The sequence below is a fragment of the Oncorhynchus mykiss genome, chromosome 26 (genome assembly GCF_057628025.1).
Source record: "Oncorhynchus mykiss isolate SJ-2025 chromosome 26, ASM5762802v1, whole genome shotgun sequence".
NCBI classification, from domain to species: Eukaryota; Metazoa; Chordata; class Actinopteri; order Salmoniformes; family Salmonidae; genus Oncorhynchus; species Oncorhynchus mykiss.
The window spans coordinates 38143054-38165645 of NC_143047.1; the positions used below are offsets into that span (position 1 = coordinate 38143054).

General features: G+C 41.6%; 1 protein-coding gene across 5 annotated transcripts; it reads left to right on the forward strand.

Moving 5' to 3' along the window:
• The first annotated feature begins 6817 nt into the window (after window positions 1-6817).
• cpeb1b (cytoplasmic polyadenylation element binding protein 1b) lies at window positions 6818-16721 on the forward strand. Of its 5 annotated transcripts, none has more exons than XM_021607951.3 (12): window positions 6818-6910; window positions 7251-7422; window positions 9340-9570; window positions 11124-11356; window positions 11611-11875; window positions 11964-12077; window positions 12241-12345; window positions 12768-12904; window positions 13659-13857; window positions 14261-14355; window positions 14811-14891; window positions 15097-16721. In XM_021607951.3, the coding sequence occupies exons 1-12, from the start codon at window positions 6896-6898 to the stop codon at window positions 15205-15207; spliced, it is 1758 nt and encodes a 585-aa protein (XP_021463626.2). In that variant the 5' UTR covers window positions 6818-6895; the 3' UTR covers window positions 15208-16721. The 5 variants fall into 5 exon arrangements, with proteins under 5 accessions (XP_021463626.2, XP_090079059.1, XP_021463629.2 ...); XM_090222933.1 differs by having other exon boundaries at window positions 12241-12330; XM_021607954.3 differs by having other exon boundaries at window positions 7251-7371.
• Window positions 16722-22592: the final 5871 nt, after the last annotated feature.

The following is a 22592-nucleotide window of genomic DNA, read 5'->3' on the forward strand; positions in this document are numbered from 1 at the left end:
GTCAAAAACATCTGACAATGAAGTCTTTCCAAGTCATTATTGTAATCAGTGAGCAATGAAAATAATTGTTTGGTCATTCAAAATCTAGTGTTTGTGAATGTATCAATGAAATGGTCTTATGTAGATTTGTAACCTAGGCCTATTTGAATTAGTATGTTTGTAAACGGATTACTTTCACAACAGGTATAAGCAACTATTTGATATTAGCAAGTGTGACAGATTCAATGATGTGCATATAGTTTTAGTTCCCCATTACAATAGCAATGAACTGACATACAGTACTATAATGAAATAATTCACCATATACCATTAATGATGAATAAATTATGATTGGATGGGGGGGGGGGGGGGGGGGGTCACAGGCTAAAACAAGAACATACACAAAAACAAATGATTTGTGTCGGTGCTGAATGTACTGTATGCACGTGCATGTGGGGTGGCAGGGTAGCCTAGTAGTTAGAGTGTTGGACTAGTAACCGGAAGGTTGCAAGTTCAAACCCCCGAGCTAACAAGGTACAAATCTGTCGTTCTGCCCCTGAACAGGCAGTTAACCCACTGTTCCTAGGCCGTCATTGAAAATAAGAGTTTGTTCTTAACTGACTTGCCTAGTTAAAGGTTTTTAAAAAATGTATGTTTTTTTGTATCATTAGATACTTGTTTGAATAGGTTAGACTAGAGGTTACCCCTGTAATATAACAATTGAAATTTCCCTTATGGTGACATCCATTGGGGGAAATGTACATTATTCATAACCACTCAGATAGGCAGGTTTACATAGGGAATGTTTTGGCATGGTGGTCAATGGCCAACAGTCTGCATTTGAAAGGAAAAATGAATAGTTTAAAGTTGTATTTGTTGCATGCACAAGTACAGCACCAGTACAGTGAAATGTTTAACTTGCAAGCCCTAACCAACAGTGAAATAGTGACAATAGTGTTCCAAAGCAACTACAGATACTTATACAAATCCATGAGAGAGGAACAAGTGTGTCATCTACATGTATGCAGTCACACAAGAACCATGTTCACTTTAGTAGAGTAAGCATGCCCCCTTGTGACAAACTGAAGTAATACAATGTGTTCTGGTGTTGGCTGACTCCATCTGTTAACAACGTGTAGCCTCCACTCCTTGGCACATGAGTTCATCTGAGAGGATTGGATATGGAGAATATTCAGAGCCGGACCTGACCCCCCCGGGGCCCTAAGAAACAATCTGCTAAGGGGCCCTCCTCCCCGACCCGTGACAACATGTGAGTTCATCTGAGAGGATTGGATATGGAGAATATTCAGAGCCGGTCCTGACCCCCCTGGGGCCCTAAGAAACAATCTGCTAAGGGGCCCTCCTCCCCGACCCGTGACAACATGTGAGTTCATCTGAGAGGATTGGATATGGAGAATATTCAGAGCCGGTCCTGACCCCCCTGGGGCCCTAAGAAACAATCTACTAAGGGGCCCTCCTCCCTGACCCGTGACAACATGTGAGTTCATCTGAGAGGATTGGATATGGAGAATATTCAGAGCCGGTCCTGACCCCCCTGGGGCCCTAAGAAACAATCTGCTAAGGGGCCCTCCTCCCCGACCCGTGACAACATGTGAGTTCATCTGAGAGGATTGGATATGGAGAATATTCAGAGCCGGTCCTGACCCCCCTGGGGCCCTAAGAAACAATCTGCTAAGGGGCCCTCCTACCTGACCTGTGACAACATGTAAACCATTGTCCATTGCCACACAGTCACACCTGACACTTCAGTGCTCCCACTACAATCCTCCCTCCTTTAAAACGGTTTGCTCCATCTGTCGGTCTAAGAATAAGTAGACCTATACAGAACAGAATGAGGTATAAACAAACAATATTTATTGAACATAATATTTTCTATAGAATCTTAAGTGAATACTAACATTAACATAAATAAGAAATTGTAGAAAATCCAGTCTTCACAATATTATACAATTAGCTTTGTCTATACAATGTAAACATAAGCCTATAGGCTCTGGCTGCAGCAATATGTCTCAAAATAGTCAAATAAAACCTATACAGCTGTGTGATTAACTTTGGTTTCCTCTACAGCCTGGGCATCAGCATGGACACCAGTCTGTCTGGACACCAGTCTGTCTGGGCATCAGTCTGTCTGGACACCAGTCTGTCTGGACATCAGTCTGTCTGGGCACCAGTCTGTGCTGGACACCAGTCTGTCTGGGCACCAGTCTGTCTGGACAACAAATTCTTATTTACAATGATGGCCTACCAAAAGGCAAAAGACCTCCTGCGGGGACGGGGGCTGGGATTTAAACATTTAAATAAATTAAATTAAAATATAGGAGAAAACACACATCACGACAAGAGAGACAACACAACATAAAGAGAGACCTAAAGACAACAACATAGCATGGTAACAACACATGACAACAACATGGCAGCAACACAACATGGCAGCAGCACAGGGTACAAACATTATTGGGCACAGACAACAGCACAAAGGGCAAGAAGGTAGAGACAACAATACATCACATTACACAAAGCAGCCACAAGTGTCAGTAAGAGTGTCCATGATTGAGTCTTTGAATGAAGATATTGAGATAAAACTGTTCAGTTTGAGTGTTTGTTGCAGCTCGTTCCAGTCGCTAGCTGCAGCGAACTGAAAAGACGAGTGACCCAGGGATGTGTGTGCTTTGGGAACCTTACTACAAGGGGATTTGAACTTTTGAACTTGACATTGGCGAGCAATTTTATATGGTTGGCATTTCAAACTGTTGTTAGTCGAATGCTGTTGCTAGGGAAAAGATATCACCCAGACACTATAAACTGCAACAGTTGTAAGAGTTAGGCGTTAGATATTCAACATTATGTGTCAGCATCACCAATCTGTTATGGGTTCTAAAAGTCTGAAATGTTTATTTAAGCAATAGGCCCGGGGGGTGTGGTATATGGCTAATATACCACGGATAAGGGCTGTTCTTACGCACGACGTAACGCAGAGTGCTAGGACACAGCACTTAGCCGTGATACATCGTCCATATATCACAAACGCCCCGAGGTGCCTTATTGCTATTTTAAACTGGTTACCAATGTAATTAGAGCAGTATAAATAAATGTTTATCATACCCATGGTATACGGTCTGATATACCACAGCTTGCAGCATTCAGAGCTCGAACCGCCCAGTTTATAATAACTGTAATACCATGGCATTGTTGAATACTCCTTTCTGACTGTCTTGAAGGGCCTTCTAGAGTGTGAATTAATTTCCCATAATAATGCACAGTATATCAGCATGGTATAATTCAATGACTATAGTATATTTTTTACATGTTCTATGTTTGAGCTGCTTTTAAAAGCAAAAGTCAAATTGAAAACATGACTGGCATTGTTGAAATTGATTTTCATAATAGCAAGCTAGGACTGATGGTTTGGTTAGCTAGAGAACAGACGTAGCTATCTAGTAAACTTGCTAGCTACTTCACTGGATGTTGAACACATTTCTACCTGCAAATGAACATACTACACAAAATAATGTCACTATCATTTTATTTGCCTAGCAACACACCTTGTACAACTTCAGAACTTGGCCCCTAGTTGTGTCCTGACCATAGTAGACCGTATCTAATGCACTAGTTTACCGAACAGAACTAAAGAAGTATCCTCGTCCTAAGGTACATAGGTCGGGTAGTATGAACCAGATCTGGTTTGGAGCTACATCTTGACCAGTTAAGTGACAGATAATCAACGAGGGTATCTGTGCGTTCTCTGGATAAGAATGCATCTCCATGGAAACTTAGTTCCATTCCGCTTGCGCCGTCGTGGAACACACCTTCCGCGTCGCTTTACATTTTCCATAGAATGCATAGTCCCTCGTTGATTATCCCTTACTTATTAACTGGACGAGGATACTTCTTTAGTTCTGTAAAATATTGCATTAGATACGGGTTATTATGGTCAAAACATACCTATGGGCCAAGTTGTAGGCTACAAGGTGTTGCTATAGGCTAATAAAACGATAGTAACATTATTTCATTACAAAAAAAAGTAGCTTTACAATATCAATTTAAAATGGATATCAATTTTACATAATTTAGTTTAAATAATTATATGTGGACATTTACGTTTTTTGACTGTGCTAGAAATACGACATTTTTCATGGAATTGCATATCAACTGACCTAAAAAGGAACGTTGCATTAATTATCATGCCAGGGGTCACATGGTGACTGAAGTGCAAGTGAGCAAATGTTGCCGTGCTCTTACATTTAAAACGTATCAAATTACAATGAGGGAGTTTGATAGTTGATGATATGTAACGTTTTAGTAATTGAACAAATTTAAATGAGCAATTGGGGGTTACGTACCTTGCTAAGAGAACATTGATATATTTTCCTTAGTTAGTTCAGGGATTCGAACCAGCGACCTTTCGGTTACGGGCTCAACGCTCTTAACCGCTAGGCTACCTGTCACATTCATGTGCAACACGTTTACTAATTTATTTCAGCACATTCCTATAGGTTGCAACTGTTTCATTCCAGCATTCACGCGTGAAAAACGCCAGTCAAATGCTGTGTTCATAACCAAGTGGGAAGGTGATAATTTCCCGTTGTGAAGTAGTAAATACTAGTTGGCCGCATTCATGTGCTTCGGAAGGTTTTCTTGTCATGGTCCTTCATTTATAAACAATTTTCACCACACAGATATTATATATAGAATAATAGAAATATATTGTATAAAAATACTTATTTATATTTAGAATATTGGTTCCGAAATAATATCCTATTGGTGAGCCAACTGGTAAATGCAGAGCGTCTTCTACTCAGTTATAAGGAATTCTTATCACTTTACAAGGTCCCTGTAACACCTAAAGATTTTGCAATTGTTTTAGATGCCATTCCCTCAGGTGTTACTCTGTTATTCAGGAACATGTCAAGACCTGACCCTCAGAGCCTACCTTCTATTGACCCTGTTGACTCATCAGTAGGAAAGATTTGTTTCTCTTTTGTTCCATTCAACAACAGAGCGATACGATACCTTGTTTCAGCAGGATGTTGTATCTATATACCTTATGTCATGCCTACTTGTTAACAAAATTAAGAAGTTTCCTTTAAAATTATTCATAAATATTATCCTGCCAACCACTATATGAAGAAGTTTAAGGAAAACATCAACTCAAATTGCTCCTTTTGTAATGACCACCCAGAAACAGTGTTGCATCTTTTTTGGGCATTTTATTCATGTAAGAAAACTGTGGCAAGACATCAGTAGATTTATAATTTAACACATTTATGAAGATTTTACACTATTGTGGAGAGATGTACTGCTTGGATTCTTTACATATGATAGAAATAAGCTGAAACATTTTTATGTAATTAATTTCATTATTCTTTTGGCCAAATTTCATATACACAAATGTATATTTACAAACAAAAAACCACATTATCTTACCCTACAAAAAGAAATTGAACTGTATTTAAAGACAGTTAAATACTCTACTAACAAAAAAGCTGTTAGAATTGTAAGTGTATGTATGTCCCTTAAGGTCCTTGTGTAATTGTAATGTGATATTGTACACCCTAGCTCGATTGTCCATTGTATATAATCTACATATACTTGTGTTCCCTCATGTACTTTCTGTACTGATTTGTTGTTAATAAAAAAAAAAAGAAGAAAAAGCTCAATTTCCCAATTCCGAGTTCCCAGTTGTTTTGAACATGGAAATAACATGCGCAGTTTGAGCCACTCCAGGAAGTGACGTTACAGGCTAGCTCAGTGCTGCCCCCTCTCATTGACGAAATCAAATTGAAGACAACCGGGGTACTGCAGGCTGCCCAGGGGTGAAAGTAGATTACATTTATTCCCAGTACTGAACCTCATGTGTGCACACTCTGCGCGTGCAACACATATTTGCATGGTCCTAATCATATAAGTATATTAATTCAATATCATCGATATGGGCCAAGTCGTAAAGATTTGTCATTTAACTTCTAAAATGTGCTATTTTTTTTATTGTGGCATAAACACAACCAGGCATTATGTTTTCATCTGATTATCAATAACTTCAAAGGGCTCATTTACTAGGCTACCTCCACACGTTCATCCGCTCGCAACATATTTCCAGCCTCCAAACAGTGGTGAATAGAACGAGACATATTTTACACAAAACAACATAAAGGGTAAGGACATTTGGCGATGGTCATTAGGACAGAATTTATGTGTCCACAGTTGTCTGCGCAAGTCTCGATGTCGGCCACTCTTCTCTGCCTTGGCAAAATGGCAGTCTTCTCATCGAACCACATCGCATTTTGGTGTGTAGGCTATACCACCCGTTTTTAAATCTAATTGACTAATTTGTCATGCCTCTGACATGCGCTAATGGTGGTAGGCTCGTGTTTTACCGGAACGGCGTACCCCCACTATTTATTTTGCTGGGGCCGCCTTACATGACCTTACACCTGATGCTGCCATTAGCAACTATATTATCCGTATAAAGCTTATTCTATGTGACATTTTAAAATACTCGGTTCAAGGACATACATCTGTTGTATTCGAAGCCATTTTTGGCACCATGACTGTCTTTGAAAAAACAGTTTATTTACACGAAGATTGACCACAAAGATTGACATTTTTCCATTCACTTATAATGGGAATCCTGTTTTCTGCTAACAATGCATGAGGTACACCGGCTTCAATGCGAGGGGGGCAGTGTACTCGCCTGGCCATATGCGGTAAATACCATCTTCCCACTTGGTTATGAACGCAGGGAAAGTACTTGGCAATGGTACCGCCCAAATCACCTGATTGGATAGGCATACGTTTTCCTAATCAATGTGGATAATTGTCTACCGACTACATTCATAAGTATGTCCTCGACTTGAGTGGCGGTTGTTTGAAACATTTCTGTTAGATATTTCCTACCATGGCGTTTTCATTGGTAAGAAAAACACCAACGAGTAGTTTTATTTTCGCTCAATGGTTTTTGTCTTTCAAACAACAGTAGCACATGAAAAGCATATAGGCCTAGGCTACAATTAAAAGTAGTCTGCTACTGCTAGCCTAATAGGTTTAGGCCTAAATCTGTGTAAAATGGACAAAAAGACAATATCGAGACTTTTTGGCCTGAAAATAAACCTAGAATATGTATTATCCAGGGTGATCGATGTATCTTACGAAGCCATATATTTTAACTTCAAATGTTAACATGTTCAAATGTTAACAAACATTACTTGAATGACATCAAACTGATATTTTAACAAGTTTGTTCTCATTTCTAGAGAGACGAACTTCGACCCCATGACAATTGGGCACCAGAATCTGCGGCCTTGTCCACTTGCAGTAACGCGGACATATATCGTAGAATGAACACCATGCTGGGCAACTCTCTGGATTTTACTGGTGTGTGCACCACATCCGGCACCAAGGGAAAGCTAGATATGCTCCTGACCGGTAAACTTTCTCGTTGCACGTGCACTTTGGAATGACACATCGTTATGCTTGTACTCAATGGCAGTAAAGGGGGAAACCTATTAACATACTAAACATACAATTTCCCCTTTTTAATGGCTTTTTGTAGTCTACACCACAGCCCTGTCATAATAGTGGGAACAGCTGATTCATGCTGCATCGTCTGCAGCATTGCAGCACTTGTAGGCTAAGCTTTCCAGAGCTTGAGGTCTTTGCCAAGACTCTCAGCCACTGCAATTCTACTCTGTATTAACCTGATATATTTCTTTTAAAATCAGTCATGCACTGGGCCACCCAGCGTGGCCACTTTGTAGTTTCTAATCAATTGAAAAGATAATTGCATTATAACTTGTAACATTGTTATATTCAAAGTTCTTAATATAAGGAAAATGCTCAAATGCACCCTGGTCTCAGAGCATTTTGTGTTCTGTGTAAATCCGAGAAACTCTTTTTAGTGTATTACTTTTCGTCATCACCTCTTTTGGATTCTATATTACGAGTTATGTTAAAGAATTATCTAAAATAGATGATTTTAGGGTTAGTGAAAGGGTTAGCTAACACGCTAAGTAGTTGGAAAGTAGTAAGTAGTTGAAGCAAAATGCTAAAGTTGTCAGTGAGATTCAAACTCACAACCTTTGGGTTGCTAGATGTTCATGTTAAATGCCCACCCTGACCAACCACCTTAAATTAGATCGGTTTTATGTAACTGTACCAAACGTTACATAATATTCTTTGCAATCAGTATTTACATTTACTATGATACGTCTAGTCTGAGACCAGGCTGCAAAACGTCTTACACTTTTATTTGTATGGCTTCAACTCAATTGGCACCAATGGTTTTTGACCAACTTGTCATGTCTTATTATGAACCTCCCATACAACTGTGTAACCAGACTTGGGGCATATTTTAATTTTATCATAGGCTAGTATGATTGTAAATCGTTATGTTTCAGCATAAAAAATGATGATTATGACTTTCACATTTTACAAAGGTTACAACAATCATCCCTCCTTGAGATTGGGTGTAAATGATGCATTGTAAATCTGGGAATATTAATCCAGCTAGAAACAAAGCTTCAATGATGGCCTATCCTCCTCCACCCAACCACCACCCCCCTCTGCCCAGCCTTGAGTTGCTGAATCAGGACTGTAGATAGCAGTTGGATGCTGTCCAGCCCTGAAGTGCAATGGGGCAAGCTGGCAGTGCAAATCACTCTGTCCTCCTACTTCTGATCAGTCAGCTGCTGCGACTATAGCTTCTGTGTGTCTGTGACACTGGCAAATCTGTGAGGGTGAGCCAGCCAGCTCAATACACCAGGGATTTCTGCTCTCAGTGCCCCCTCCTACCCTGCAGCTAGAACACTACCACACCCCTCTCTGCCGATCCCCCACCTTCTCTGCTCATGACTCTCTCCCTCTGTCTGCTGCATCTCTCTGCCAGCTCACTCAGGAAACTAGGCTAGAGCCACTATTAGCAGCAGCGGCTGGCTGCCACCTCCATCGCTGACAGACGCTGTGCCGGGGGAGTCTGAGAATATCTCCAACAGGAATTTTTCATTACCCAGTTAGAGGAAACGGAAGGGGGGGTGGTGGGTGAGCTGATGTCATTAGCAGGGGGGTGCGAGTGAATCAGCAGTCCGGTCACATGCTAAGTCGGTCAGTGATTCAGATGGAAATGCATGGCAGTTGCAACGGGCACAGTCGCAGCAGGTTCACCTGATCAACATGCAGGGAAGGGTTGCTACAGTCTGACTTCATTTCTATCAGTAAGATTATGTTTTTGGGAAAGCGAAGCCATTTCACTCGACACCCCCTCCCTTCTCATGTCCTCTTTCCTCGGGCAGATGCAGGGTGCTTAACTGTTTATTAGCTCATCTCTCTCTCCTCGTTCGTCCACAGACCTACAGGAATCGGAGCTGGCTGCAGGAGGCAGCAGGATGCTCTTCCCCAGTAGCAGTGTCAGCGGAAGCTCTCTCCACGAGGGCTCCTCCAGAGGCCTGCCAGACGTCAACGACCTGGGCCTGGGCCTCCAGTCCCTTAGCCTGTCCGGCTGGGAGCGCCCCTGGAGCAGCCATGACACGGACACACACACCACTGCCGCTTCCCAAGCCCACACCAGCTCTACCTCCAGTGAGTACTGGATTACTTCCTTTGTATTGAATATTCAAATATACTGTTGACAAAGTGTACGTTTAAGTAAAGACTGTAAGTACATTAACATAAAGTCTTTGGCTGTCCTGTTAGTCTACTGTAAGACCTGTTCCAATGTGCTGGGAAAAGACTGCTAGTTGCTAGTCTGCTACTTCATATTGGATTTAATGAATGCTATAGCCTAGTTAGGTTTTGTGTGGCGTTGTGTCAATGTAACTTGCTATGGCTTTGAGATGGTATGCTGCGTTATCAGTAATCACTTCCGTTCAGGTGTTGGCATTGGAGGTTTCTCTTGGGTTCGGTCTGTTGTATTTTAGTGATACTGAGCTATTGTCATCCCTAGATTTAGATCTTTCATCAGGCTGTTGCAGAGAATGATGAGGCAGTTTGTCCGTTGTCTGTGAACCTGCTATTTATATCCCCAGACAGGGTGAACTTCAATTTAACTTGTTTTTCAGATTCAGTAGTGTCCCTAATTAAGTGACTTAAATTCTGTATTTCCCCTCAGGATGAGAGGTTGAGGTACCTCCCTCAAACACCTTGTACATAATTATGTGTTTTGTGGATTATCTCATTCCATGTTTTAGCTTAATGACATTACCCTGCCTCCACTCAGTGTTGCTTCCCATCTCACTTTGTACTGACCCAGTTCTTGTGATGAGATTGCGTCACAACATATCCATACAATCCCAGACACAAACTTGTTAACAGCACTGCCCTGACTGGGGCTTCTAAACTGGGCCAGTACAGTCAGATTCCCTTGGCGCCTCGATGTTCAGCCCACTGGGACAGCTACAGACCCACAGTAAATATTTGGTGTGGTTGTCAGCTGATCCAGTCCGCGTTGTCATATCAGCCCAATGATCGGGGCTTGCCTAGCTCCTTACAACCAATGAAGTTCTAATGCTGTAGGATGGTAACCATACTACTTGTACGTTACACCTATAGTTTCATTATGGAATGTTGCATAGCAACTACAGCAAGATGTTAGTGTTTTAACCTGGTTCTCTGGTTTTTGCCTTATGGTGTATTATCTCTCCTTTCAACGTCTTGGTACCACGAGTTCAATGGAAACTATTTAGTCATGCATTTTTAAAATGGCTGTGTTTGGCTAATCAGCTGAAATGCTCAGCGTCTCGTCATAGTCTAAGAAACTGGCAGTGTGGCAGAACTCTAATCTAGAATGGACAGATGGCCACAATGCTAAGACCTGATGGTTTATCAGTCACATTTGCTCACTTGAAAGCATCCATTTTGTAACTAGTAGATAAAAATGGGCTCCCAGATTATTTTCCTGTTTTTGACAGTGGGCCCTACAACAGTGGATTCCCTACACATTACAAATGGGTCACATAAATATCATATCAGATGAATGTAACTATCTGCTGGTTTTTATGCTCTCTAATCTGGGAGCTGTGGATTGAAATTGATTAACGGGTAGGAAAGTGATAGGTCTGGTTGAATAGCCTTATCTCAGCTTCTGCCTCTGATGCTGCTAGTTGTAAGATCTGATTAAAACTCTATGGTCTCAGTGCTGGACATGCTGGGCAGTCCTCTGGGCCAGATCCTGGGCAAGCCCCTTGGCTATAACCCCCCCAGTGAGCCCATGGGCACGGCAGCTGACTTCCTGGAGAAGTTCCCCGGCATGGCTCGCATGACCAGCCGCCTGGACTCACGCTGCTTCCTAGACTCGCGCTCCAGCAGCCCTGTAGACTCTGAAACCAGCGGCTTCAGCTCCGGCTCAGACCACCTCTCGGACCTGCTCGTAAGTATCTGTGTACTTGGGGGGGGGGGGGGGGGGGAAATGGTTGTAAACTTGAAGTGCTTTTTGAATTGATGTATGTAACTGTAAATTCCACTCAAATGATTGTCATGGTTGAGATTTCATGTTATTTTTAGGGTCACACTTTTAGTTTGTTGATCAAGGTCATGTCATATTTTGTTTTGCTTTAGTTTATGGCGATTTCTGACCTTTCTGATGATCTGAAGGAATATCTCTAACCCCCTCCTCCCAACCAGTCCTCCCTGAGGATCTCTCCCCCCCTACCTTTCCTCATGTCCAACATGCAGAAGGACTCCATGAGGCTGAGCTCTCTGGGCTCCAGACTGGACTACCAGGACCACGGCTCCCCTCTCACCCCACCGCCCAGCGCCACCAGCTCTGCCGCGGCCTTGTCCCGCCGCTGGCCCGGTGCCTCAATATGGCCCAGCCTGGACCTGCTGGAGACACCTGACGACCCCTTCAGCATCGAGAGGGAGGCCCGTCTGCACAGGCAGGCAGCCGGTATGGGATGATGCTAACACACTCAGCTTTCTTTTGAATCTACACGTTCTACTGCTGTTAACCAGCTCAGTCTCGACTTTCCCTTCAGCTGTAAATGAAGCCACCTTCACCTGGAGTGGACAACTTCCTCCACGCAACAACAAGAACCCTCTGTACTCATACAAGGTCTTCCTGGGAGGAGTACCCTGGGATATCACTGAAGGTACAGCTGCTTCACTGTTTCCATGGCATTAAATTGGCTCTTGTCTTATTTTAGTAGACGCAAAGCTGGAGAGAGGAACAATGTTAAACAATTTTGAATATAATTGGTTCACAGCACACTTTCTGTTTTACTGGTCTTTGACTGCTGACCCGTTTCTCTCCAGCTGGTCTGATCAACACATTCAGTGGCTACGGCCCTCTGAGTGTAGAGTGGCCCGGTAAGGATGGCAAGCATCCTCGTTGCCCTCCCAAAGGTAATATGCCCAAAGGTAATGACAGGCTGGTAGGATATTTACTCTTATGGTTCTAAGGTGGCACAGCGGTGGGCATTGGGCACGCAGTGGGATGGTGAGTTTAGACACATGTGTACTTGGTCATTCAATGGTTCCCACCATCACTATCGTACACAAACATGTGTGATTTGTTCAAGAAGTTGAATATTCTGGGTTTCTTGGTCTACCATGTTGACAGAGTTTGAGAATACTGCTCACCTTGCCGTCTTCAGAATGGAGGTCTGAGTGGATCGTATCACTTGAGGACTCACTAACAATTCAGAATAAACAATGAGCAACACTAATTGGAATGTCTTTGTTCACATACACCATACTAGTTCTCTTGACCCCTAATAGACTAGCAAACTCCCTGTGTGTCAGTTCGCCTGGTGTTGACGCTCTGCTGTGCTCTGCTGTAGGCTACGTCTACCTTGTGTTTGAGAACGAGAAGTCTGTTCGTGCGCTGCTCCAGGCCTGCACCCAGGACCTGCTCCACCCTGAGGAGAACGGAGAATACTACTTCAAGATGTCCAGCCGCAGGATGCGCTGCAAGGATGTGAGTGGGGGTGCTTGTGTGTCCTAGTGACCGCAGCCTGGGGTTTTTGACAAACTGCTGTGTTCAAATTCTCTACCCTTTTCTCAAGTGTGAGCTTCAATAAAACAAATCCCAATCAAAATGTTTCTTTAAACTAGAGATCTGCCAACTTCTGTCTGTAGTGTCTGAACAATTTGAGCCTCTCTCGAACATGTACACCCACAAGCCTCAAGATTTATCTGAAGGTACCTAGAACAAGTAAAAAAAAAAAAAGTTAGTATATATGGAAATAGTTTAGTTCCTAAAATGAGGTTAAATGCATGTAAAAAATAGCTCTACAGAAACTCCTTTAGAATAAACATCCTTTTTTTGGGGGGAAGAGAAGAGTCTGTCCCACGTAGGTGATCTGTTATTCAATGCATTTCTATGGACTAATGGCAGGAATGCTTCATCAAATAATTTGTATTAATAGTTTTAATACTTCAGGGAGTCTTAAATCAAATGTCTTACCATTTTTAGCCATACCGTACCATAATTTAGCCAATCATAAAAAAAATCCATGTTAGCTTAGATGATCCAGTTCAGGGCTGCAACAAAATGAGACCTCTGGGGGCCACCTGTAGAGGTTCTGAAAACCACTGGTTTAGTGGAAAAGAGCTTGGAGGTAAATATTTTAACAGGATATCCACAAACGTTTAATATCTGAAATGTTAAGGAAAAACACGGCTAGACTACTTCGACACCCCTTGACACTTCCTCCTCTCTGATCTCACAGGTGCAGGTGATTCCCTGGGTGATCTCTGACAGTAACTATGTGCGCTGCCCCTCCCAGCGCCTGGACCCCAGCAAGACTGTGTTTGTGGGTGCTTTGCACGGCATGCTCAACGCAGAGGCCCTGGCCAGCATCATGAATGACCTGTTCGGCGGAGTGATGTACGCTGGGATTGACACGGACAAGCACAAGTACCCGATAGGTGAGATACTACTGTTGAAAGACTGGCGGTGACTTGCCATGACTGTAGGATTATATTGGTTGATGTAGCTTTATTGTGAATGTCTATGGGGTGTGTTCTGTAACTGTCTGAAATGCAGCAGTCATTAAGATTAATGTACGTTGACAGGTACTGCCTCTGCATTGCTTGCCATTTGACTTTTCGGCTGGGTATCTGTAGAGCATTTTGTGATAACTGGAGGTAAAGACTTTAAGAAGTAGCCTCTTTCTGTCTGGGTTTGACCTTGCATTGTAGGCTGGCTGGGTGCTGTAGGCTGGCTGGGTGCTGTAGGCTGGCTGGGTGCTGTAGGCTGGCTGGGTGCTGTAGGCTGGTTGGGTGCTGTAGAGGGTGTAATGGTATCAACCCTTAATCTCCTGATGTACAGGTTCTGGGCGCGTCACCTTCAACAACCAGCGCAGTTACCTGAAGGCTGTGTGTGCAGCGTTTGTAGAGATCAAAACCCCCAAGTTTACAAAGAAGGTAAGAGCCGTCTGGTTTTAAACACGTGACCAGCATTGACTGCTTTCAACTATAGTGAACAAAAAATATAAATGCAACAATTTAAAAGATTTTACTGAGTTACAGTTCATATGAGGCCCTAATCTATGAATTTCACATGACTGGAAATACAGATATGTGTCTGGTCAGACACCTTTAAAAAATAAGCCTCACATCTCCACCATATTTTTGTGCGTTGAAAGAGTATCTTTGCGAAGGAGAAATGCTCACTAACAGGGATGTAAACACGTGGGCAAAATGAGAATCTTTTTGTGCGTATGGAAAACATCTGACCTTTATTTCAGCTCATGAAACATGGGACCAACACGTTACATGTGTTTATATTTAAGTGTTATGGCATATTATCACTGAATTGTAATGAAGGGTAATTCTGCCCTTCTCTCAATGGTCTGAATATAAGCACTGATGTCCCTCAGGTTCAGATCGACCCCTACCTGGAAGACTCCATGTGCCAGGTGTGCAGTCGCCAACCCGGGCCGTTCTTCTGCAGGGACCAGGTGTGTTATGACGTTGGGTTGATGTGAAGCTAGGATTACAACTATCTGGTCTAATCATGTTCAAGTATGCATCTATCCACTAAGACCTCCTACTTATTCAAGAAGCATACATTTGTGTAAATGAAGTTTTATGGTATTAATGTTTAGGCACATGTATGTTCACCACAGTGCACACTAAGCTCACTACTACCTGTGTTCTCCTCAGGCCTGCTTTAAGTACTACTGTCGCTCCTGCTGGCACTGGCAGCACTCCATGGACCTTCTGAGCAACCACCGGCCCCTGATGCGCAACCAGAAGAACAGGGAGTCCAGCTAGAGCAGAGGAGTCAGCGAGGGGGCGGAGAACCCCACACCTCACGGGTGAGGACACACAGCGGGCGTCCGCAGAGCACGAGTGTCCAGCTGCCCCCGACACCAGGGGCACCATGGCACTCCCACCAGGACTGGGGGAGAAACACTGTAGAGAAGTCTACTGCTGCACTTGCTACTTTTTGCTGTTGTTCACGTTGGCACTATGCACAGTGACCTTGTTGGGATAGTCAGGGGCCCCACACTTCCTTATGCAGTTTCCCTGACTTGTGGCCAGACGAGGATGATTCAGGCCAGGGTTCAGAAGTAGATGAAAATGCCTTGATTTTTTTTTTTCTTCTTATCCTTAAGTTTTTGATTTAGTTTTACATGCGTTGCATATTGAGAGCATGCACGTCTCATTGCCTTTCGTTGGTAGATGCCATACAGTGCCTTCAAATAGTTCCACCCCTTCCCCCCCACCCCCAGTTGGCTTACTGTTTTTCCTGTGCAAGCCAGCTGGTGTTTTTTACTTTGGAAGATGAGTTGGGCTTCATTTAACCAGTCGCATTTCAGACATTTTTACGCAGTTTTTTACTAATTTGTACACAAACGGTTTTAAGTCATGACAAGGAAATTTGGAACCGAATTCTACCTGGCGGCTTTTTAATTTTTTTCCCTCCCCTTGGTTTTTCCTCACCCTGAAGTATTAGTCTGGGGCTGGTGGTAGATTTGTTCTCCCTACGATGTTCTACTGCAGGGGTAGGCAACCCTGTTCCTGGAGTGTCGCAAGGTCTGCAGGATTTTGCTCCCAACTAGGCACCACACCTGACCAATTGATCTGTTCAATTATTTCCTAAATTCAACACACCTGGTCTTCCAGGTTGGTTAAAATATATAACATGTAGTGTCTGTGGCACTCCAGGACCAGGGTTGCCTTACCCCTGTTCTACTGAATGGGCACAAGGTTACGGTGTTGAAGCATTACTTCTCTTGTATAGTTGGGCAAGTTCATAAAGCCCAACGTTACTGGACACTGCTTCAACTGGGTTTCCATGTTTTCAATCAATTGGCTGGATCTTTACTGAGACGAACGGACATTGACGTTTTGATTGTAAGTTACGTAGTTTTATTGTTGCACTTTTTAATTTGCACTTTAGGAGAGGGTGGCAGTGATTTGTAATCACTGTTTTTGTACATCAACAGAGGGGCCCTGAGCCCGGATATGAACAGCTGCTTGTTTCCTGTTGAATGTAGAACTTCCACTTTGCTAAAAACGTACCAAGAGCTTGAGTAGACCTAACACAGCTTTCCCTGTGCTTTCTTACTCCATCGCCTTCCTTGTTCCTGTTGGATATATGCATATGAAGCTGTGTGCCAAAGACTAAGTGTCTTTCCTCCCATCAAGTTACTCATGCTGAGCTTGTCTTAGCCCAGCTGCTTTTTAGAGTTTTGAAAGTCTACCTCACTGTGGTCTCTTTGCTGCTACTTACTGATGTGGATAATGTTCAGATTGGGCACAATAAAGGTGTTTAAGCATTACCTGTTGCTTCTGGTCTTACTTGTAAATGAAAATCTTGTGGTTATTTCTATGAATGTGTGCATAGCTCTTGGATGATGACTGTAGAAATAAGTAGATTTAAAGGGATTGAGTGCTTTTTCAAGGCAATCATTTACCTCGGATCACCACCCTACAGCTGTAGGAGCTCAGATGCAATAATTTAATAACCAACGTTTTGACAGACAAGCAGTCTTCATCAGGTACCACAATGATTGCCTTAAGTTTAGTCTTATCAACGTAAGCTAAATGTGGCTGTCCGTGGTTGATTTCAATTCATGCCAGTAGAAAAACCTGACCCACCGTACTTGTAGAGAAACGCCAATGCCGTAGCTAAACGGTCCATCACTGCCAAACAGTAAGTTATTTTATTGTCCTGGGTTACCTGGCTAATATGGTTGCGTAACTTCCATTCATGGGCAACGTTCACTAGTTAACATTAGCCTTCTACATCTAGCTTCATATTGAACTTACAATCCTCTCATTGCAGGGGTGCAACAATTAATGAATTAATGGTAGGACTAGAATCACTGTTTATAATCATTGGCATGTACGGAGAATTAAGTAAAACCACAAGCCCCATCTCCATCCATGGCTAATTTAGAAAATTGTCAATTTTAGCTTGCTAGCTACTGGAGAACACTATTTTTTTCCCATTTATTAAATGCATCAATTTACATTGTTACATTACAAAACATAACACAGGTATTAACGAAAAAAATACTAAATATACAAAAATATCAAAAACAATTAGTGCAATTGTAATCACTGAATCTTTTGATTCAGGAAAATGTTATTCTTTACTAGGGTTAATGTTTTAATAATCGTTCAATTCAATCAAGAAAGTGTAATTTTTGAATTTTTGTATAAGATTTAGCCACAAAATAAATTCAATCATTTCAATGGTCTTATTGCAATAGTAACATATATCCTTCATTTCAAAAATATGGGTAATGTTCATAATGGTAAATAAGTATTTTGCAAGGTTTTCCCAAAATTCTGACAAATTTACATTCAAAGAACAAGTGAGTCTCTCCTTTCTCACTGAACGCAGAAATCAATAGCCACAAATTTGGATATCATAGAATTACATGGATAGATATTAAGTAAAATTTTAAACGGCACTTAACTTTGTTTGGTATACAATATGTAAGGCCTTAACCATGCATTTTTCCAGACAATGTCAGGAATAAGCATGTTCCAGACATTTTCCTCTCTGTGTAAGTTGGTTTTGTGAATGAAGATTTTCATATTTATTGCAACAAGATTTCTCAAGTAAGCCCACGCCTTCCAATCTGAGTTCTGGATAAACTTTGATCATTACCAAAGTTAAGATGAGTTTTCATTAGTGTAGTTAGACCACTGGGAATGGCGTTGATCACAGAAATAAACTCTCTGAAAGGTATTGGAAACTCTTTCAATGTTAAATTGTTCATCTGTGAGAATATTACCCCTGTTGCAGAAAACGTCAAGAACAAAGTCAATATTCATCATGCCAACTGGGGTAGAACAATGACTTACAGTTATGTCTGAATTATTCCACAAAAGAGCTTTGTGGGGAAAAATTGAGGGAAACATATTTTCCAGGCCATTAAAGCTTGTTGGTGAAACCTATCCAATTTAGCGGGTCATTTTTCAGGAATATAATTACATTTCAGTAAAAATTGAAGACCACCAACTTACTAAACATTATTTGGAATGAAATACCATATTGAGTCAGTATTGATCAAACATCTTTTCCACCAGTTGATCTTGAAAGTGTTTGTCAACATAGTCCAACACTTCCAGACCGCCTTCAGCTCTTTTATTAGAAAGGACTGACTCTTTTTAGTTTGAGACTCATTTTTCCAGATGAAGTCAAGAAAGGTCTTATTGATATCTTTACAAGTAGCAGGATTTACACATAAAGATAATGAGCGGTACACAAAACGAGACAGTCCCTCTGCCTTGGACAGAAGTACTCTCCCAAGTACAGAAAGATCTCAGCCAATTATTAAATATATTTCATTTTAGAAGAGAAATTCATGTTTAAGTGTGTTTTTGACAGATTTATTCCTAAATATTTAACATAACATTTTCTATTTCTTTATCATCAGAGTCAAATAAACATAAGATTTCACATTTAGAAACATTGAGTTTTAATCCTGATGCAATAGAAAATGCTGTTAGAGCATTAAGGACATGGGCGACCTGGTCTTTGTCTCTTAAGAAAAGAGTAGTATCATCAGCCAGTTGGGAAATGTAGATTTCTTTGTTGAAAATGGTCAAGCCATACAAATTTGCATTATTCAGAATATCTAGAGAGAAGTTCCACAACCAAAATGAATAAAAATGGCGAAATTGGACATCCCTGTCATGGACTTCCGTTGATACGGAATCTTTTGGAAGCATTAAGGTTTAGTAACAACTATTTATATCTTTGTAAACATGCAAATGACTTTGATAACATTTTTGGATTCGGTGAAAATTTTAAGTGACCTAAAGAGAGATTCATGTTCAATTGTGTCAAAGGCTTTACAGAAGTCCCAAAAAATATTACATCTGAATAATCTATAAGGTCCACGGCTAAACGAATGTTAGAGCTTTTGTGACGGCCATTCATAAATCCTGTTTGAGTCTCATTTATAATGGTATCTATTCCTTTAATCGTTTGGCATAAACCAGAGCAATCAATTTGTAATCAATATTTAATAAAGTAATTGTTCTAAAATTGTCAATGAGAGAAGGGTCTTCATCGGGCTTCGGAATCAATGAAATAAGGCCCTGTTTCATAGTGGAGACCATTTCCCCATTTTTAATGCATTCTTGAAACATATTAAAAATCAGGTCTTCTAGTAACTCCCAAAACTGTCTATAGAATTCAACTGACAGGCCATCAGGGCCAGGTGATTTCCCTTTTTTCATTGAATTTCTTCAATTGACACAGGGGAATCGCAAGCTGAGTGGAAATCATCCTCAATTACAGGGACATAATTCCGAATGTGGTAAATGTAGCTTTTACAACCATCTCCCTGATGTTGAGAGCTGTAAAGGTTTTCATAAAAGGAATTGACAAAGGATGTTATTGTAATGGGATCTTGCGCAAAACATTTAATTTTGAGTGCAGATATAGATTTTATTTTGTAGTTTCTCTATTCAAGTGCAAAAAAGTAACTAGTATTTCTTTCCCCCTCTTCAATCCATTTTGCTCTTGACCTTACAAAGACACCCTTTGCCATCTCTCAGACCCCTAGCATTCAGACTTACGATATTGAGTGAGTTGAAAACAAACTATTGCATTGAAAAGAGAAAGAACACAAATTACATAACAGAAGTAGTAACGTGAACAATAAAACAGTGAACCTTGAGGATGCTTTCTCCTGTGAGATATTCAGCCTCTTGTGAACTGAAGGAAAATGATGAAACAGAGAGAAAAGATACATTTTTGGGGAAGCCTGGCATCACTTGGTATCCATGACTACACAAGAGCTGTGCCTGGTTTTGGAGCTTTGCATTGAGGCCTAAGTGTTACATTGGTTGTCTCAGACCAGTCTTTTGCCTTATGAGCGGTCTTTCATGTGCCTTTTTCTCAGGAGTGACTTGTCTGGCCACTCTCCCATCAAGCACAGATTGGTCAAGTGCTGTAGACGTTCTCCCATCTCAGCCAAGGAACTCTATAGTGTTGTCCTTGGGTTGTTGGTTACCTCACTGACCAAGATCCTCCTTGCTCGATTGCTCAGTTTGGTCGGACGGCTACGCAGTCTGAGTAGTTCTATTTTTTCCAATGATGGAGTACACTGCTCTTGGAAACTTTCAACACAAGAAATAGTTTTATACCTTTCCCCAGATATGACTCATCACAATTCTCTCAGATCTAGGGACAGTTCCTTGTACTTCATGGTAGTTTCTGCTCTGACATGTGCTGTCAACTGTGGGACCTTATACTGTACAGACAGGTGTTACTTTATAAATCATGTCAAAACAATTGCATTGGCTATGGGTGGACTCCAATCAAGTTGTGGAAATTGGATGCTCAATTTGGAGTGTCATTGTAAAGGGGTGCGAATACTTACATAAATGTGAAGACATTTCTAAAGACATGTTTTCACTGTCACTATTTAGTTAGTGTGTAGATGGATGAGGGGAAACACTTTAAATTCAGGCTGTAACAATGTGGATTAAGTTTGAAAGGCACATACTCTTCTAGATAATGAGATGGATCCTCTGAGGGTGTTTTCACATAGTCCTCTTCAGAGGACTGAGATCGGTTCTTTTAGTCAACTCGAGGGGGATTTTTTGGGGAAAATAGCTGTTCTCTCTATTCACACTGCCCCTGACTTTGAATGACTCAACTCTTTTGCCAGTTCACTTTTTTTATAGGTCAGTCCTCTTTGCATTCACATTGCTATGTTTAGAAAGGAACATTCACTCAATGCACTCGTGGTTTATACAAAGTGCAGGACAAGTCCTTCCATCAGAACGTGTTATCGGACAGCTAGATATAAACCTACTTATATGTTGCAAGCTAATAGATTGCATTAAGTTAAGATGCAACAATTGTAATCAGAAGATACTATTAACATTGGCAACAATAAATAGAATAACTGCAGATTCAATAATGCTGTAATTGGGTGTACAATTTTTAATCTAGGCTACTGACCTAAGTTCTGATTCTCACCAAATATGTTGTCTTCTCACACTATTCAAACCCCACAATCTAATCAGCTTATGAAGCGCTCAGCCTATAGATCAAATATTCAAACCATTTTGGACAACCATTCTGCGTGTGAGGGGTTATGGCAGGGGAAGCAGTGTTGCAGTAGTCTAGTGGGTGGGGTTATGTCAGTAGTCTAGTGGGTGGGGTTATGTCAGTAGTCTAGTGGGTGGGGTTATGGCAGGGGAAGCAGTAGTCTAGTGGGTGGTGAGGGAATAATGACAAGCCAACCTGGGGAGCTTTGTGTTCACATTGCCCTAAATAAGGGAACTGGACTGAGGAATTCAAGCGAACCGAACTCGAAATGGTCTCAGTTCGGTTCCCTTTTGAGAGGTCTGAGTTACTTTGACTTGTTCACACTGGACAAAAAATGAAGGGAACCGGCAGAGTTCACAAACTGTCTGAAAGGGACCCAGTGTGAAAACACCCTTAGACAATATTGAGATGGAGGCAGGCTGTGTGATTGTTTTAGCCTGGGATTCAATCCGATCACAGGTAATAGACATTGCAGCTTTAAGGTAATGTACCCACGGTAAACGCTGCATAGGTCAGTTCAATGGGAAATTGCCTGTAAAAGCTGCAACGTCTATTACCCACAATCGGATTGCATCCTGACCCTAGGGTTGTATTCAATCAGATCCGCTTTAGCCGACATCCACATAGCGGTTGTTTTGGTGGTGTCGGAAGTGGAACTGCTTTAGAGCTGTCAAATCCACAAGCGGACATTGCTATCTGCCTGTACGGAGTCGAATGAAGAGAAATCCCATGCAGCTCGATAATCTATACATCCCAATTTTTCAACGTGAGCATAATTATTTCTATATATCCTACACTTTCTCGTTCTGAACTTAACGCTAGTGGGGCGAAGCTGCTCAATGATTTGACGGCTCCAACACACTTCTTCCTCCCGACCACTTTATTTGTATTATATTTGAGTAATTTAACAAACACTTATCCTGAGTGCATAATGATTTGATTTCCCTTTTCATACTAGTCCTGCGTGGGAATCAAACCCACAACCCTGGCATGGCAGGCACCATGCTCTACCAACTGAGCCACAAGGGAGATCTGCTATTGTTGGTTAACATTTGATGTGATTGAATCCCAGGCTTGGAGTAAGATAATGTGTGATTGTGACCTTGCAAAAGAGACCGCTACAGTG

Excerpts from the sequence above, each read along its gene's own strand:
- cpeb1b (XM_021607951.3), top strand. Across the intron at positions 7,423-9,339 it reads GCTAGATATGCTCCTGACCG|ACCTACAGGAATCGGAGCTG; the intron begins GTAAACTTTCTC and ends GTTCGTCCACAG. Across the intron at positions 11,876-11,963 it reads TCTGCACAGGCAGGCAGCCG|CTGTAAATGAAGCCACCTTC; the intron begins GTATGGGATGAT and ends CTTTCCCTTCAG.